The sequence below is a fragment of the Myiozetetes cayanensis genome, unplaced genomic scaffold (assembly GCF_022539395.1).
Source record: "Myiozetetes cayanensis isolate MyiCay16 unplaced genomic scaffold, myiCay2020 scf1, whole genome shotgun sequence".
NCBI classification, from domain to species: domain Eukaryota; kingdom Metazoa; phylum Chordata; class Aves; order Passeriformes; family Tyrannidae; genus Myiozetetes; species Myiozetetes cayanensis.
In genome coordinates this window covers 50,448,906-50,468,839 of record NW_026086604.1, presented here as the reverse complement: position 1 = coordinate 50,468,839, position 19,934 = coordinate 50,448,906, and the positions used below count along the sequence as shown (strand labels likewise).

The 19,934-nt window shown below is 40.3% G+C and overlaps 1 protein-coding gene across 1 annotated transcript in view; it reads right to left on the bottom strand.

Annotated features, from left to right (window-relative positions):
• Positions 1-19,344, bottom strand: part of ANKRD12 (ankyrin repeat domain 12) — a 58,122-nt gene extending 38,778 nt beyond the window's left edge. Inside the window, exons 1-2 of the mRNA XM_050315696.1 lie at positions 19,172-19,344; positions 871-1,008 (exon numbers count right to left, since the gene is read on the bottom strand). Coding sequence (XP_050171653.1) covers positions 871-957 — 87 coding nt within the window. The 5' untranslated portion in view covers positions 958-1,008; positions 19,172-19,344. The remainder of the gene's footprint in view (positions 1-870; positions 1,009-19,171) is intronic.
• Between the last annotated feature and the right edge of the window lie 590 nt (positions 19,345-19,934).

Genomic DNA, 19,934 nt, shown 5'->3' with positions numbered 1-19,934 from the left:
TTTTTTTTTAATCTCCTCCTGTCTTATATCCATCCATTAAATGGTCTTACAGGGAATACAGATTTCAACAAAAGAGTATGACCACACACACACACATAAAATCCTTTTCTAGAGAATACAGTTTTAAAGACTGTTGGGAGATAAATGGATTTGCTCTCCTTAGGGCAATACACATGTAACTCAGATAAACCCATAGTCTATTGTACAAGTCTACTAAGCAGATAAATCGGAGAACTGGGTTATTTGCAACTTGGCTTCAGGAGTTTGAAAATTATGGGATACTTCACATTTATAAACAACTAACCACCCTTCAGCGTTACTGGAGTTCCCATATTCCTTCATTCTCCAACATGGATTGTACAATTTTTAAAGGGGACTCCCTTGTACAGAAGTTACTCTTAATGCTTCTGCAGCATTTGGCTTTCAAATCCTCCTTAACAGAGGGAACAAGTCCCTGTGTTACAAAGGAATGTAAGAAACTTGTATTTGTTCATTGGTCTGTGCTCTGTCACAGGCCTTCAAAAATCTTTTGTCTATTTCTTACGGAAAGTAAAATTAAATAAAATATGGATCATCATTCTTGTGAGTGTAAAAAGATTTCATGCTAGCTAAAATATGGAGACTATATATTAACTTACATCATATTAAACCAAAGCATCCAGCTTCCTTTTGAACTGTTGCAAATGACAATAAAAGGCATAAATTCTGTCCCTTACAGTTAAAGTCATGTAAAAAGTACAATTTTTTTTCTGCACTCAAGATATGAGAACAAAGATTCATATTTATTTCTTCCCATTACAGCAAGAAAAAATTGTGACACACGCTCTTCCTTTCTCTGAAATTAAATGGACATGAATATAATTTTGTTACCTTTCTTGCAGTTGTTTTTTCCACCATGGTGCTATCGCTGTCAGAATTTTCAACTTGAACTGTTTTTGTAGACCCAATTTTGGGCATTTTATAGCTGTTTAGCTAGCAGTATCTTGTATCAGTGGGTTCATCCTGTGTCTGAAAAACAAACAAACAGCATTACATAAATATACACACTGCAGTGTCGTTTCAGGACAAACGTTACTGCAGATGGTAGCAGAGCTGAATAGTACCCCAAAAATGATGTCTAATAATGATACCTGGCTTCAAGCATCCCACTCATGTGCACCTCAAACCTTGGGGGAAAACCCCAAAAGGTCTAACATGGCTACTGTTGGGCACAATGTCATCAGAAAACCAAGTCAGATAATGAAGCACCTCACCTCTCTAACTTACCTTTTTGACAGACTTAACACTTACAGCTATTATAAAAGGTTCACAGGTTCAATATCTCACTTATTTTAGAGACCAGGAAGATTCACAAGAGCATTTCTAGCAACACTGGGAAATTAAGCTTTCTAGCCTGGGAAACTGAAACACTGTCTACTCAAAGTGCTAGGAAAAAAAGGTCAAATCCTGGTGATTTACTATTCTTTCTGTTGGATCAAGAGGTATCTGTTAAAAGAAAAGTCTTCTAAAGCTCAGGCCTGGAACTAGAAGCCTTAATTACATAAGACACCACTATATACACATATCTATATAAAGCTCCAAGATCTCTGTAGTGTTTCATCTACAGAGTACACCAAACAAGTATCATTACACAGTCACATAATGGAAAAGGTTCGACTCGGTCTTCCCCAGAATGAAGAGACACCCTTCTTGTAAGAGTGCCTGAGAGGAAGGGTCACATGAAAAGTAAAACTGCATTTGATGTCACTTCAAAGCTGGTGCCATTTTATGGATCTTTTTGAATTGATGTATTATGTTGCAAATATTTATGTGATCACAGTCTTACTGTGCTGTAGTAATTTTATGTCTCTGCAAGTCATTGTTTCAGGTGTGATATTTCTATTGTCGTTTTGGTTTCTGTTACAGAACAAGGACATTATTTTGGTTTGACACAGTTAACAACAGAAACTGGTATTTTCTCTTTGGCAGATGACTTTGAGAAAAACACTTTGCATACTAGACCTGACACACAAAATGTAGATACTCAAACAAATTTCTACAAACCACACACTCATACTGCACAAAACCTTAACTATGGAAAATTCCCTTATAGAATATGGCCAAGATTCATAGTTGTTTACAACAGTGCAACATCTTACTTTCTTAATTTTTCAGAACATGAAGGGAAAAAACAGACAGGAGGGAAAGTTCAAAATGCTCAATCCTAAAGTCAGAAAATTAGGAAATGCTGCACTGAAGTCTGCACTCTTCCTCCCTTTCATACACATCTGAGGGTTTTTTGTTTTCTTGGGTTTTTTCAAACTAACCACAAGCTTATGAAAAACAGGAAGACCTTAATTAGAAACTATCTCACATTCAATAACATGAATCTTGTCTCCACTGTGATACAAGATACAATATTGTGAAATTCCTACTGTTCTACTCTTACTCAAGACAAAAGAAACATTATTCCCTTCATTTATGTAGTCTCAGTAGGATTTATGCAGTCCTACTGATAGGGAGATTAATTGTTCAATTTTAATGGACATCAAAGCACATGGTTATCTGCCTTTCTTTTTATTTGCTTTTCATAACAGCTGCAGGAAGAAAAATGTTTATTGGTTCAATGGAGAGTACTCTAGAATGAGTTTCCTGTAGTTTACAAACACATTTCTTAATCCTAAAAGCAACAACAAGTTACTATCTTCACAGAAAACTATTACTGTGATGATTAGACCATACATAGTGTATTACTATAGCAGCAAGTATCTCTGTTTCCACAGGTTCAGAAAATGACACAAGTCATAAATCTGCTTTTGCTCAATTAGCCTCTCAAATAATCTCTTTAATTTTCTTTTGTAAGAATTCCCATTGCATATATCATCATGATTAGAACTACTTTAAAAAAGATCAACATATCAAAGTTATCCTTACTATTTTCATCAAAATATTTCTCATTGCATATGCTGCTGTTTCCTTTCCTCTCATTTTTAATGCTACTTGACTCCCTGAAACTACCTCAATTTCTGGTTTGCTCCTCTTCCTTTCCTGGTTTCATATGCCATTCCCTGGTACATGACAGCAAGAAGCCCAATTTCATGAGTTTAGTAAAATGCATTAGCTTAGGCTTGGCTCCACTGCTCTTATTTGCCTCACCAGCAGGGGCTAATCCACAGCAACTGAACTAGATAGAGTTCTCCTTCACAGAAGGCCTGGTCTCCCTGCATGTCCTCTGAAGCAACAGTTTATTTTTTTGAATGGTAGACCAAAAAAAACCCCAACCTTAAGCTGCAGGTATTGCATAGGGGCAAGAGGATTACGAAAACACTTTCAAAGTAAATTTAAATTAAAGGTATTTTAAAATAATAAAGTTAGCTCAAATAATACACAAGTATAGGTTGATGAAAACAGAAAGTATAGGATGTTTCCATTTTCTTCAGCAAATGACCAAGGGGTAGAAAATGATGTACAGGAAGGTCCATTTGAAGAAGAATATGAAGAACTTTACTGTGTGGGTGACTGTGCACTGGAAAAGGTTGCCCAGAGAGGTTCTGCAGTCTCCCTTACTGGAGATATTCAAGAACCATCTAGACACAATTCTGTGCCATGTGCTCTGGGATGACCCTGCTTGAGCAGGGAGATTGGACCTGATGACCCACCGTGGTCCCTTCCAACCTGACCCATTCTGTGATTGTGTGATCAAAATTAAATGTGAATTCACTACATTCTTGACCCCAAGTCAATTATGTTTTGGAAAGAAAACTGCTTTGGAAGTTCATTAAAACTGAATATCATCTACTGGATTATTAAAGCAGAACCACCACAACTATCACACTGACACACAGTAGGTATTTCCATTAAGTGTCTTATGTACCAGATTGCTTTTGCACAATCCCTGTGTGAAATACTTTTCAAACTGACTAATGCTCCAAATATTTGAGAAAAAAATACTGTTCTTAAAGGGCAGGGTTTTTTAAATTATTAAGATATCACTATGATCCAAAAATCAAGCAAATTATTCAGCCTGTGATTACGTAACGTATATATAACAATAAAATTCTCCCCTGAAAAAGTGATTTTACTGACATTTTAACTTTATTTCCGTTTGCCTGCAGTTCGGTGCCATTTCAGCTCATGGTCTAAACACAAACATTTGCATTCAAAGGGAAAATGTAGAACATTAAACAGGGTCTTCCAGGGAAATGGAGATCTGTCTGCTTTGAGTTTCCTTCAGGGCTGTTTCCTAATGCAATTACTGATTTATTAGGCAGTCTTGATGACACATTTCAAATCACCAGAACCCTAAATTAAAAGTTAAAACTCTTTAGATTCAAATTATTTTCCTCTGTCACAACAAGCAACGCCATCACTTTTCATCTGACACACTGGCACAGCTGTGCTTTTTCTCTGACGAACTGATCTACTTCAAGCTTTTCAATAAAACAGAATCTGCTTCCTACTAAAGAAACGTCTCTGCATGTAACAAAATCAGATAATCTGGTTTTATGTTTGGACATCTTTCCCGCACATTCATTAGCAGTTGTCAGTGTTCTACTATTTGAAATACTTTTAATCTTTTCTCTCAATCATTTTTCAACTAAAGGAACTAAAAAATTCTATTTTCTTCTGAAAGTAACAAAGGCAAGCATTTAGACAGATCTACAGGAGGTGACATAAAAAGCTAGGATTATTTCATATAAAAAAGTCTGGTCAACAAACAAGACACCCGCCCCAAAACCATCAGAATTTCAGAAGTAAGTAGCTACAGAAAATTAGGCACATAGTAAATCTCTAGTACCAACAAGTTATTGCATTAATTTGTATAAGCTTACAACTAGCACTGATGAAAGGGCTTGCCTTTACCTATGTAAAAAAACCCAGAGAATTCATGCAGGGCTTTCAGCCCAGTCTTCTGAGAAACTGAGGTCCACATGTTTGAGTTACATGCATATGTATGATTTACCAATGACTTTCAAGCCTATAGATGGGATTTTCTTTAAATTTGATGGTAGATCAAGTTTTCAAAAATATTAAGCACTCACACTCACAAATTTCATGGAAAAAGGGGGCTGGTGGATAATCATAATAATTATAATAATAATCAATCACTCATTTCCCTGAGGGAAGGTTTCAACATGAGCTTTGTGCCATACTGGTTGTAAAAAAACTCCACACGAGATGGCCTTTATAAACTACTTCTCTTCCTGTAGTTACCTGCACGCTACCTGAGTCCATCACCCACAAGACATAAATTTCTAAGCAATTAAGCACTGTTAGTTCTGGTGCTCACAGAACTACTTGTTTCCTTTCTGGTTTACAAAGCATGCTTACCTTCTTATTCCCCATAACACATACAGCAAAAGGTTACACAGTGCTTAGGGAAAGGTTTTTTTGGTAGCCCTGTTGTACAGCTGATCTGGAAGGTCAGCTGACTGCAACTACTACACCAAAATAAGGGGGCACAAGACTGAACTTCTATGGGAGTGTAAGTAGTAGACAGGTTAATTTCCAAGAAACCACATTTACCCTTGTGTTCTAGAAAAAATTTACATTTAAAAGCTAGGGGATCGAGAATAAGGTAAATCTTCCCAACTACCTCAGTTATCCTATATTTCCCATATGTTATTTCATCTGCAGAGGAAAAAAAAAAAAAAAGAAGAAAAATATCCCTCTCTTCCAATAGGGATTTACTCCAGACTGGGAAGCAGTGAATCAACTGTACCAAATTTCTGCTATAAATAGTTGACAGCTAAGGCTACATCTACATTAGCAAGAAGTAAAGAATTATCAAGAGCGGATCTGTAGAGTGGAACAGCTGGTAACAAAATTTCAGAATTTACAGTAGTCACATTTAGCAGATTTGTTCTGGAGTATTTCTAGTTCAGTTCCACGCAGTAAATGCACATTAAAGATTGGACCACATTCAGCACATTCTTAAACACATCTCTCAGCTTAAAAGAGGAGGAATTGAGCTCTGAAACCACAGAGAGCACACTAAACTACAGTAAGGAGAGAGGATAGTCACTGATACAAACTAAGAGATTGACCTGATTTCCTCTTAGCAATCTCCTCCCTCCCACCCCTAAGAATTTGTCTCTACCAAGTTTATTTTGAAATGATCTAGATCTCAAAGCTATTGAGAGTCTATAATGGAAAGGAAAAAAACAAGTTGGTGGATGAGTACAAGAGAGAGATGTCTAAGAACAGCTGAACTGAGAGAAAGGCAGGCAAAAGTCAGCATTACATATTCTGTTCAGAGAAAGCCAGCTGGCCAACCCGTATGTACACACTGGCTAATTAAGAAGTATGTAGGTAGCTCACGCCCAGCCACACCAAATGTTATCTGCATTCTGGTGGGAGTGTGTCAAATGCAGATGAGGTTAACGCACTGGGAGAAAGGGAACGGGTGCAGCACAAAGGACCAAAAATCTACAGGAAACTGGTATTTTTAAATACTGTAAGCAGCAGAGTTTAAGCAGAAAGGTATTAGCAAAAAGATGTTCATTTAACTAAGTTTAACACTCTGTTCTTTTCTTATCAGGAAAGTGTAAATGACTTCAGTATTTTATTTCACAACAAAAACATCCTTCAGCAAACAGCTTAGAGAAGAGATTTCTTTCCAAAAGAGGGGTTAACTTCAGCATTCCTAATGTTAAATGAAACACATGATAGGAGATGTAATATCACTGTCAATTTTTTTCTTCTTATGAACACACAGTTACTCAACCAGAACCTACTGCTATACAATGAAAAATCTCCTGGTAAAAGCACATGTTAGCAGATCAACACCTACCTTTTCACCTACAGGGTCCAGTAAGAAAAAAGGGCTTCAGACAGAACAAGAGATTATTTGGGATATTTTGGTTAGAGGCTGGGGATGTGCTAAGAGGCACAAAACCAGCAATTTGGGACTGTGGGGAAAAAAGATCGTTCAGGTTACAACACGCAGTAGGAGGATGGTAAAATCCAATAACACAGGGCTGGGCTTTTCTGCGTTGGGAATTTAAAGAACATGTGTCTGTATCTTAAAGAACATCTGTCCGTATCTTAACCTGATAACTTCCCACACAGAAGTACATCTGTGAAGACTAAAGCTTCAGATTAGGTAAATGACAGAATGTGAGTGTGATGAGGAAGAAGCAGAAAGACTTTGAGAGAACATGTAAAAAGGGACTGCTCTTCGGAAGAGAGCCCAGGAGACTCCATAATCAACACACAAGAATTTTTTTCCCAAGACCACAGAACACAAACTAAAATTCTTTAATTCTTGCCATTCTTACAGCCCTGTAAAAAAGCACAAGCGCTCCATATATATTTTAATGGAGAATGACAAGCTTACTACTATGGCCAGTTTTTCTACCTCCTTGGACAGACATACTTGCAGAAACGATGTCTTAAACACTGCCGATGTCTCATGAGAATGTCAAAATGATGGTAAAGGATGGGACATTGCCCAGGGCATGCACTTCAAAATCTCATCAGAACATTATACAAAATACTGTTCTGAAAGGTCAAAATTTCAGAGTGACTGCAGCCACAAAAATACTAGTCTTTTTACCAAGGTCTTCATTGCAGAGGACTATATAAACACAGCTATTCTGTCACTCAGCAGTTTATTTGATCTTTACAATAAAGACAATGAAAAGGTTATTAGAGGCTTCATTTGAGTAGAAATAGTTTTAGGTTTCTTGTGCAGAGTCCTACAAAAAATGTTATGTGGATCCCTCCACAAAAAAGACTTCCTCTCAATCATTTAGCAGTTGAAAGTTTTGTTGGAGTCCAACACGCGTGTAACTGCTAAGGAGGATTACGGAACATTTTAACTTAAGTCAAGGTTGTGTAGGTATGAGATCCAGACAGTAAAACATTTTTTCCAAAAGCTGATAATACATTAGACATATGCAGGTATAATGGACTAAACATATTCTGCAGTACATCCCTACTGGCAAGGCCGTCTCCTGCTGCAGGCTAGAACCGTATTATCCTTTACAAGCTTAAAGGAAAACACATTCTGCCTAAGAAAAGATTAAATAAAAGGCTATTTGTGTACACTGTACTCTTTGAGACTGTATTTTTATTGTCACCATTTCCTGTATGTGGTGTACACTGCAAATACCTTCACATACAATGAACAGAACAATCTACCAGGCACTTTTTGCCCTGCACTCCATGGTGTCTCGTACTCACAGTCCAGTTTTCTAGCAGTAACCAGCACACAAATTACTAACCACTGCTGGCTTCAGGTCACACACCAATTCAGTATGCTGGAGAGAACACTGACTGAACGATAAATACAGTGGCTTTTACAGATGAAAGGTGACAAGAACATTTTTATTTGGAAAATATTCACCAGGTCTTTTCACATGATTGCGACGGTTCAGTGCATGCAGATTCCAGCGTCAGGGTTATGATGAAAGAACTGAACTCCAACACAGCCTCAAACTAATGGTGCCTAAGGCAACAAGTCTGTTGCTGCATTAAGTGCAAATGCAGTACCCAGTACGGACCTGAGTCACAAATTTGGCAGATTTTACTGCATTTGACAATAAAAATATCACAAAACACTCTTGGTCCAGAAGCGAGAAACTATTTTTGGCTACAATTTTTCTTCAAGATTTGCACAATACTTGAGACTACTTTGTGGCCAGAACATGCAATGCTGAGATTAGTTCTACTCCTTTCTTGGTTATACCTATTGTGCAACCTCAGAAACACCGCCTTACCCCTCCCCTGCAGCAGTTCTCCTGGCCAGCTGTAGGATGATCTTACTAAAAATCAAAGAAAACAAAACATCAGCCTAACAAACACACCTTTCAGAAATATATGCCATGAGACAAGTTGGATATGTGTATTTTGGGGACTCCTCAGATACTAGCTAATAGATGGAATGGACTACTAGACTCACTGTCCTGTCAGAGTGTGCTTCCACATTTTAATCTGAAATGCTTAGATACTTGAGATCCAAACATATAAGAATTGCACACATCTTACCACAATAAGTAAAATAAACTATTTATCTGAACTTCATTTATAGAAGTGTCCTTTATAAAATAACGTATAATGGTGAAATAGGCATGGGCAGTGACTACTCAAAATCTCCAGAACAGCTTTTAATACACTCTGAAGTACCTACTCATCGCATGCTGGACTACACTACACAAGGTTAGGATGAAGTCCCTAAAAAACAGCCAACACTCAGGCACCAAGAAAGATTTTCCAATACTTCAGCTGGAACTCACTACTACTTCCTACCAAAATAAGGAACGTATCTCATAGTCTAGGAATTTCTACTAGGAAGAGAAAAAAAATGAGAGGACATACAACTCTTTCCTACGCAGAAAACAAACAAAACCTTTGCAGAGGCTTTGCTGCACTTGTCTGTATAGAACCTTAGGCTCCTACCCAGACCCCTATTTTAAGAGCCTGAGTTTACTTGTGCTTGGTTTCAAATGTCAACTTCCACAGATTTCACAATACTCTTTGATTTGTTCCTATGGCAATAGTAGCACCTAGACTTGTCAACTTCTTTATAACAAATACACTCTATTACAGAGAGTGATTCAATCTATGGTTTTCTGATTCAGTTTTAGTAAAGTTTTCCTCCTTCCCATTTTTTTTTTGTTAAACTAAGCACATGCTTACCAACAATACAAGAATTTCACTGTTCACAGAATTAAAGAATAGCTAAGGTTAAGGGAAATTTAAAGGTCATCTATGTCTCTCAGTTATCTAGTCAGTCAGACATTTTCAGCTTTCATCACAGACCAGGCTGAGTTTGTTACTTGAGCAGGAAAACACAGTAAAAGAAATAATGGAAAGCACAAATCTTCCTATTTCTTACTGTAAGCACCTATAAATCACGGACTGGCATTTTACAAGCAGCACACTGTGGGAGAAGAAAAAACTCAGGCCCAAAATTTAATTCACGAAATCCTACTCACTGACTGAAAATACAACACCCCAATCTGCCCTTGAGCTTTGTTACACAGATTAACTTGAATTTTAAAGGTACTGCAGGTTCATAAATTACAGAGAGATCATGCTTCACCAACAGACATCCACGTGTGAGGAAAACACTTAGTAAGTGTTCATAAAAAGCCTGTATCTTACACAAATTCCAAAACAGACTGAAAATTGTTAATTTTCAGGGTCACTGTTCAACTTTCCTCAAGATGAGACCCTCTTCTCTAGCAATCTTCCTTCTAAATTACAGAACTTATTCCAGCTTCTGCCACAGGACTCCTCTCAGAGCGGAATCCTAGACTGCACGAATGCAGTTTATCCCAGAAATCCACATGGTTCATGATTTAATGTGGAGTCCCAACCAAAAAAACCATCAACCCATGATCTGATTCTGCTGTGTGCAGATACAAGGCAGGCAGCATTTCTGACACAGCAGTGTCACGGCAAGAAGGCACGCAAATACAGACAAGAAGCACTTGTTTCACTTTTGCAACACACTCCTCCCATTTCCTTCCTTTATTTTCTCTGAAGTTTCCAGTCTCGAATAGATTCTGAGATCCTCCCACTACAAATGTCACTCCACACATCAAGATTATGAAAAAAAAATCAAAAAAAAAATCAAAGCAGTTTGTTGGTATCACACTTCTAAACTCATATGGAAGTAATTGCTGTTTATGTCTTTCCAAGGCACTGAAAAAAAACCATAAAAACTAGCATTTTGTCAAAATATCCTTGCAGGTGCTATGTCAACCAACTGAATCTTGCTTGGCATGTAAGACCTAGAAGTTATTAACAGAACAGGACAGAGGAAAAGAAACAAAGGATCACAGATATCTATAAATGACCTTTAATGTTCTTCCACACAGGTAATTGTACAGTGAAGAACTAAAGAAAATTAGTGTCTAGGCTCTACTTGTACTTTAACAAGCAATACACTAAATATTGAAGACAAAGTATGCAAAAAGGTGTCAGAGGACAGGACGGTCTCAAATAATCAGTTATATTCAAGGACCCTAAACCTGGGTAAGCCCATCTGCATCAAGCCCCATCCAAGATGACACTGAGAGACTGTTACCCAAGACCCTGTACGGTGCTGAGAGAAGGTAGGAAGCAAAAGAAGTAGGGAGGGGATGAATTTTTCTCCCAGCTGACTTTTGTCCAACTCCCTCCTAGCATGTTGAACTCCGCCTTGACAAAAAAAAAAATTAAAAAAGCAATGGGAATTAATCTGTTTACGTAATGTTACTTAGGGTGAAAAAAACATGTTGAGAAACATGGCCTAAACTGATAGAACAGCACAACTCTGAAAACAGGTGATTGAGAAGACGATGCTTTGCAACAGGGACCCCAAAAGAAGATTTGATATGAACAGACAATTGAAACAGGAAAGCACTGAATGAAAAGGTTCCTGAAGAAACAGAAAAGTAAGAAGAAATACTATGATTTCTTCGCTTTTATTTTTGAACAGAAATAGTTTCACAAGTCTGAAATCTTAAATATTAGTTGTTTAGTAAAAGAAACACACAGGGCCAAGGAACTGTCTTTACAATAAGTACCCTCTGGCTTATACTTCAATAAAACAGATGTTTATCTTCAGGATAAACTTTCAGAACAGAAGTTCTACCAGCTTAAAATCATTGAATTATCCAGAGTTATTATCCAGAATTATTTCAGAGGAGTTTTTGAAGGGCTATGGGCTTGGTGAATCATGTGGACTAGATACCTATACTACAAATGAACTTGCAAACCCAAAGTTTTAAGTAATTAATAACTTTCACAACAAGCTAGAAAAATGCTAGTTTTTCTAGAAAAGCATATAATGGTAGGACATTTGATATCACAGTGGCACCCCAGACTGCACAGGAACAGCAGAATCTTTTTTCAGTAAGCCAGTATTATCTTGCAAGAAAGGCAGATCATTCTACCACATCTATTTTATCATATTTCCTCTTAATAACCAAGAAAAGTACTGCATTCAAAGCATTTACATTTTATGACATATCTGATTTTAAATTAAACAGTTTAAATTACCAAAAATGAAAGTTTGTGGAACCTGCATACATAAACCAGATGATACTTTCATCTTGGAATGGTTAGGAATTACTTAAAAGCAGGAAATCCTCCCTGATTCTCAGAGACCTGAGTTAAAGCTTCTCTTTATGCTTATAGGTACACATTCCCCACTCCAAACTGGGAGGGACAAAGTGCAAGAAACAAAATGTTAAGAATAGGGTTATCTTCTGGCATTAGCAACAAACATAAACAAACAAACAAATGCAAGCACTGCCTGTCCCCAAAGGGTGACAAACCTGCCTTCCAGAAGTCAGACATCGACCCCCATTTCAGAGTGGCAAGAACGGCTCCCCCATGGCAACAAGGGGCATCCTTCCTTCGGAGCCACTTACACTATTTCTACAGCATTCCTTCACGTGGGCCAATAAGGAAGTGCAACCGGTGCCAGAATTCAAGATCAATCTGAAGGACATCTGTCAGTATTGTCATATTCTCAAATAAATTTCTCGATTAACCTTTTATCTTTTCATGGAAGATACTACCATTACTGTTCTTACATCGGCTGGTTGTTTTGCAAGGAAGCACTGGAAAGCAACAAACAGAACTGACGAGGGTACAAATAGAACTGGTTGAATAAATAATTGTTTTTCTTCTTAAAAGAATTCTGAAAGATCAAAAAATATTAAGTTTCTTTTCAGATGTTCTGAATATTCAAGTGACTAATTTCTGAAGAAATTCTCTTACTAATAATTTATACTCTGGTTACTTTTTGTATACCTCCTTCAGCAACAGAAAATAAGGTTTTTTCAGTTTCTTACTCAGAAGCTTACTCAGAGCTTTACTTCAAGCACTGGAAGAGACTTTTTTCAACCAAGTTCTAGTACAGACAACATACCTGGTTTGTCTTCTCTTTCATTAAAAAAAAAATATTCAGAAACTGCATTTTTAAGAGGAAAAATGTGAAAGAAGTCTTATTTATACAACCAGTTAATTAGTCACTTAAGTAAAAAAAAAAAAAAAGACTTTGTTAAGAATCTGTGTAGCTACACTTAGTAGAAAGCACCACACCTTTACAAGACTACCACACACAGGCACTACAAGAAGAATGCATCCTTTGACTATTAAAAATTAAATTCGTCAGGAAAAACACAATACCTACAACAGCTGGGGAAAAAAAAAAAAGGTTTGACAGTTTTATAATTTGTCAAGCCTAGAACAATAAGTTCAGCAAGAAATCCCAACAGACTAACTAAAATTAGAGCTTCACATTTTATTTACACTAGTGGGTCAAATTCCAGTCAAGTCCAACTGGTCATGACCACGAGCAATCTGCTCTAGCCGAGCCTGCAGCGAGTAGGGGGTGGATTAGATAACCTCCAGAGGTGCCCTCTGATCTCAACTAGTCTATGAGTCTGTCCCATGAATCAGGAAAGCAGATGCTCTTCACCTCAGTGGCAGCAAGTCTCCTGGCAGTTCTCTCCTCCCACTGACATGTTCAGCATACAAAAAGGTTTGTCTTCTACATTCTCCAGCAACTTATGCTACGTAGTCAGGAGAGCATTTATTCTAACAAATGCTTACACAGGTGGCTACAAGAACCTGTGTGGCTTGTGAGTATGGATGTCATACTCAAATCATATCATTAAGACAGCCATGTAGAATACACACATCGTATTCCTACTGAGGGACATATCTTCGTGACAAAATAAACATTTCCATGGAAAAACAACCTCACGTCTTAGAATCAACATAGATAAGCTCCTGGAGTGCCCAAAGGGATCTCCCTTTATTCTGAACAGCCTCTCAAAATTAAGTAGATCCTTGATTTTAGAGGAAATCCATTCTGGGGAAGGAAAAGAAATATGCTAGCCCAAGAACTCTGGCTTTTAGGAGCCAAAGACACTTATTGCAAAATCCATTAGTCAACCCTTTTAATCTACAAGTCTAAAAGTGTGTATGTTCACAGGTGCTTCCTCTTGAGTCTTTTTTAGGATGAGCCATGGGTTCAAAGGAAGCACCTGCACAGATGTTTAGCATAATGTGATACTCCCTTTACACTAAATGGAGAAGTGGAGTTATAAACGTCAGGTTTGATCTACTGATTACTCCTTAAAGAGTAAGTAGATATTTGTCAGTTAAGAAAGACTATTGCATACGCAGAGTTTACCAAAGAAAAACTTAAAAGCCTTTTTATCGGCATTTAGCCAAACTGAAGATAAGCAAGCCTACCGCCAAATAATTTTAAACTCTTCCTAGAGGAAATCTACTTTCCCTCTGGAAGCCTTCTAAAGATCTCCAAGACAAGAGATTTCATATCTCTTCTATATATTATCACTAGAACCTCAGTAACTTCTATTTAGGCCTTCATAAGCTAATGAGAATCTGTCAATCTAAAACCAAGAAAACCCACAACTTGTCTGCAGCACTGATAGAAAGAACATCACTTAAAAGCATAGAAAGGCCCTTCATGGGCTAAAAACATGAACTGCCAACACCTACTCACAGTCCTTCAACTTTAGCAGGGTTCAGCACAGGTAAAACAGTGCACCTGAGTGCTACCATTTACGAGAAGAACCTAAAGCAACAGATGGAGGAAAGAAAGCAAGCTTGGTTTACTCACAGTTCTCAACTGGATAACAGAGGGTTTTGTCCGGGCTAAATTGTGAAGACGTGCAAAATATTCAACAGTCTTTATTGCCACCTCTTGGCCATCACCACATATCACAAAAATAATAACGAAATCATCTGTCACTTCCTTTACGGAAGTAATTTTTCTTCGGGGGAGAAAAGAGATAGCGAGGGAACAGATGGAGTGGAAACAGCAAACAACCAGAATACTGTTTGCAGACAAGTATAACTATTTAGAGTGGTAAAACTACAGTGAGTACTGCAATCAACCTTCATTAATGTTTTACTGTATCATCTGGAGAATCAACGGGACTGGAAAGCACAGAACCAGTTATTTTCAAGACAAAAGACGGCATTTTTTTATTTATTTAAAAAAGGTAATATGGTTGCCAAGACACCTCTTTCTTCTTGAAGTCAAAAGATGAATGGATTAGCACTACCCACACTAGAAGGAGAATATCACTAAATGAAAGTTCCATTTTCTCTTTATCGTTATACTAGTAGTAAGAACCCAGATTAGCAGGTTGCTGAACAGTGAGTGTATCACACCACTGAAAATTGGCTTCTCTCAGTTGGTTCTTTGTTGCACGCAGTATTGAAAGACACATAAACAAGGGGAAGACATCTCCACAAAACAGCTAAGAAAGCTAGGAAAGCTCGAGAGGTTTGAGTAGCCAGACACCTCTTAAGTAGGACTAATACAAAAGGCTTTGAAAGAGAAGGGAAACCACAGGAAACATCTTCACATAAGTAAGGTCATTTTGCTGTCATCAAGCAATGGAACTTTCTAAGATCTACCACAAGAGTCCTCCTGGAAATGTGTTAAGTGTTATTTGGTTTACGTTGCATTTAATACATTTTGAAGCTCAGATGGGAAAAAATTGCTTTCTACCTCTGATGTTTTCCAGCCTCACAAATGCAAGATACAGGGCAAGCAAAGAGTTGTTCCAATACTCTCCATCTCCACCAGACTCCTTACAAGTAGAAAGCACATGACAGGAGCAGAGAAGAAAATTACACATATCAAGTCTTTCTCCTCAGTGTTAATTTTTACTTTTTGTCTCTAATATGGCCCATAATTCTGTCTCTAACATTGCTAATGGCTTTTTTTAACATAAACCAGTATGAAATTCATCCTCCTATGATGTTATCACTACCTAGAGCACTCTGAGTAGAACTCACGAAACTGAGGAGTGTTTTATTCATTTGTTGTTTGCCAAAGATAAAAGCAGTTGCAGCAGACATAAGGATGCTTTGTCAGATCCAGGGAGACAACCCAAAATAAGCCAAGGCAAAGTCATACTCTCAAGGGCTTCAAGTCTCTCTTTAAATGAATATTTAGTCTTTAAGCAAGGTGTCAATAAAGGTTCTTAACTGCCTCCATAAGCTTCTAGAAGAACTTCGTAAGACTTCACTAGATTCTGGAATAATAATGAACTGATAAGGAAAAAAACTGATGATGTTAGCAGGGTTCTGACTTCTGTGATTCTGTTAACAAAATCATTCAGTGTAATGACACAAAATGCAAGACTGAGTTTGTGCTAATATTTATTTCATGCCATCTGTCACTAGAGTCTAACTAGAGTCTAATGATGTAGTTAAAAAAATAGTTTGATTTGGAGACTAAATGACCAATCAACATTTATAATACTCCATCTGCAATAGAAAATGGAATAGAAGAAACACCAAACATTTATGCCCAGCCCATTTCTTCATTAGATAAGATCCCCAAAAATGTCAAGGAAGTTCTTCTGAGTGTGTATATAAACAGTGTGGTAGCAAGTTAATCATTATTTATTTTGTGATCAATAGTTTTTTCCAGTTTTAAAGAGGACCAACTGCACTAGTCTTCCAGGCAATTTCATCAGCCTAAGATCATCTAAACATGGCAAATCAGTTCAACAAATAGAACTGTCCTGTCTGTACACCCAATACTGAGGAAAAAGTTCTAGCTCAGACATTTCTAGGTGTCCATTTTTCCACTAAAAAGGATATCCAGGACTGTCCATCTAGTTAAAACTGCAACATCTTATGGGGTTTGTAGCTATTTAAACAGACATCTGAAAGTGCACGGAAACTGCTGTTTAAGACTGTGATTGATGACCACTAATTTATAAACATTGGTATTCAACTTTCAGGATATGCTTTTAATCCTAAGGTAAGTGGTAAGATGGCAGTACCTCCCACAACTAATGCCAAGCAAACATGGAAGCTTCACACAAGCACTCATTCAGCCTGCTTATTAGAAGACTTTTCCTCTAAGAAGTTACTACTGTGCAAGCCTGCTGGAAGAAGCTATACATGAATTTAAGTTTGTTGCATGGGACTTGCTTTCTTACACAACATCTGTCCTAAGGTTTAATGTCTGTAGTATTCAGAGTTCACAAATGATTTTGAATAACCCTCTGGGTGGGAGAAGAACACACAAAGAGATGAGAATGGAAAAATAAAAATGTTTATATTTGAAAGATTGGACTGTCTTCTTTGTGAAAGAACCAAAGGCTCTCTGATCAACTGCCTGCACTCAGTGATTACTCCAGAAAAGGCAGGACATCAGAAGGGACTCACATAACATACACTGAAAAACTGACATCGCCACAAGAATGCCACCATAGTCCCATGGGTGCCAAGAAAAACAGTGGCACTCCCTGACATTTCATCTTGCAAGACACATACAGAGAAGTAAATATATTAAGTGGAAGAAGGTAGGTGCAGTGTAAAAAGACACAGGTAGTCAATGGGATCGCCACTACCTTTCTGAAGAAGTACTCTGCTGTACCTCAAATCCTGCAATTTTATTCAATCAGACAGTTTCTCAAGCTTGCACAGAAACCTACTAAATTCACAGAGGGTGAGATTAAGGTCCCCAGCTGATCAAGTGACAAGGTCAGCTCAGAGTCTGAATTTCCATCATTAAGAATGAAGAAAAGCAAGAGATACCCAACACCTGCACAACCCTCAAATGACAAGAACAGTTGAAGTATCCTAACATCTCTGATAATTTTGAAGACCTGTTACTCTAGGGATTCTTACCCACTGAACTGTAGCAAAGGATTCCAGTGGAAGAAGGAAAGAAATCACAGGATGCTTGGCTCCTTACAGCTACACAGCCACTGTGAGTAGCTCACCATGTCCCTACCTAGAGTAACTAAGCTGCCACCAATTACATATTGAAAACCACCCAAAACCTTGCTGTTTCAAAACTAGAGAGAAGTAGACCCCCATCAAATCATGACATGTCAATAAAAGTGAATTATTTTAATAATAGTTAACGATTTCTTATAGACACGATGATCTCACCCCTTCCTACCGTTCCAAGATTAGACAGTTTTTTCCTGGAACATAAGTACATTTGGACTGTTCCACATCTGTCCAATAGCTTTTTGTTCCTATAAGCACCACAACTCACTTTTCTGCATTGAAGATTTGCTTTATCCCATGAATTACCTTGTAATTCAGAGGTATAAAATTCAGACTTTCCTCCACATCACATGGCCCACAGAAGAAAGGCATGGAATGCAGTGACAATGTCCAGGCAATTTTTCACAAGACCTCTAGCTGATAATACTGATATTAAATAATAATAATGATATTAAATAATAGTACTGATATTGGAATGGGCTGCTCAGGGAGGTGGTGGTGTCACCATCCCTGGAGGTGTTTAAGGAAAGACTGGATGTGGCACTCAGTGCCATGGTCTAGTTGACATGGTGGTGTTCAGTCACAGGTTGGACTCAATGATCTCTGAGGTCTCTTTCAACCTAACTGATTCTGTGATTCTGTAAACTATTAATTTTCTTCGGGAGTTTAAAGAAAAAATAAAAATCCTTTTATTTCTTGTCAGGTACACGGTCCTTTGGGAAAAAAAAAAGACATACAGACACACAAAAAAAAGACCAAATATTATCAATAGCACCTCAGGCTGTAACTAGAATGAAGAACTGTACAACTGAGCCTGGCATTCTCTCATTCCTTGCCCTTCCTTTGTTGCCTGCTGTCACCTGTGCTGCGCTCCATCCACATCGGCGGCGGCTGCCTGGCGCTGGCAGGGAAGGCGTTATCCTGCCAAGCAGCCTCGGCGGAGCCGACCTCGGTGGAGCAACTCCCGAGGCTGCAGGGAGCAGCCGAAATTCCCGAACCGGAGGCGGGGCGTGTGCGCTATGTGCGTGTGTCCGTGTGTGTTATGTGTGTGTGTGTGTACACTGCCATGCCGCGCTCGGCACCCGCGCCCCGGTCGCCCGTGCGCCGCCGCCTCTCCGCCTTCCCCCGCACATTCCCGGCGCTGCCTCCCGCGGGAACCCCCCGCGCCGGGCGGCTGGACAGGGACAGGGACAGGGGCAGGGGCCGGGCTGGGCGGGCCGGGCGGTGACAGCGGCGGCCATGGCTCCCGCCGCGGCGCTGCCGGGCTGACAGCGCGGCCGGACGGGGCCGGGCGGCGGCGCGGTGCCCGCTGCCCGGCCGTGACACCCCCGAGGCGGCACCGGGCGGGCGCTCCCGCCGCTCGGGGACCGGGAGGCGGCACTCCGCGGGCACCGGGTGGGGCCGGGGGTCCCCGCCGCGCGCCGGGAAGGTGCGCTCCGGTCCTTACCTTCTCCCGGGAGCGCGGCAGCGGGACGCGTCCTCCTGCTCCCTCCGTGGACGGCGCGGCCGCGGGGTAGGGGAGCGGGTGCCGCTCGCAGTGCCCGGGGGCTGGAGCTCAGCCGCGGCTCCGGGCGCTGGGGCTGCCGGGGGCTTGCAAACACCCCGCCCGCCTTCCTTCCTTCCCACCCTCCCTCCTTCCCTGTCTCCCTCCTTCCCTCACGCCCCGCGCGCCGCTCCGCTCCCTCCCCCCCCCTTCGCCCTCCCTCCCAGCCAGCCGCGCTCCCATTGGCCGCGCGCCGCCCACGTGGCCCTCGCGCAGGGCACGGGACGCGGGCGAGCGGCGCCGCCGCCAACGACACAGCGCTCGGGCGGGGGGCTCCTCTTCGCCCCATCCCGACCCCCATCCCGAGGGAGACGTGCGCGGACGCCCGCGGGGCGGCGGGGAATAACGGGCTCGAGGAGTGAGGCTGGAGGGGGAAGTGGGGGGGGAGTGGGGAGTGAGGGCGGTGGCGGGAGGATGCCAGCACTGCGCACGCGCCGGGGTGAGCGGGGCGGGCGGGGGGAGCCGCGCATCCTCTTGGGCCGCGGCCGCTGGAACCTTCTGGAAATGGCGGCCCCGACTGCGGCGGCGGCGGCTGCCGGTAACGGGACGACATGGCGGACTAGAGCTTTCCAGTCCCCCTCCAGCCGTGGGGCGGACGCCGACCTAGAAGCACAGGCACGCCCCAGCTCTCCCCGTCCTGCCCCTGTCGCCCCCTCCCCGGGGAGGG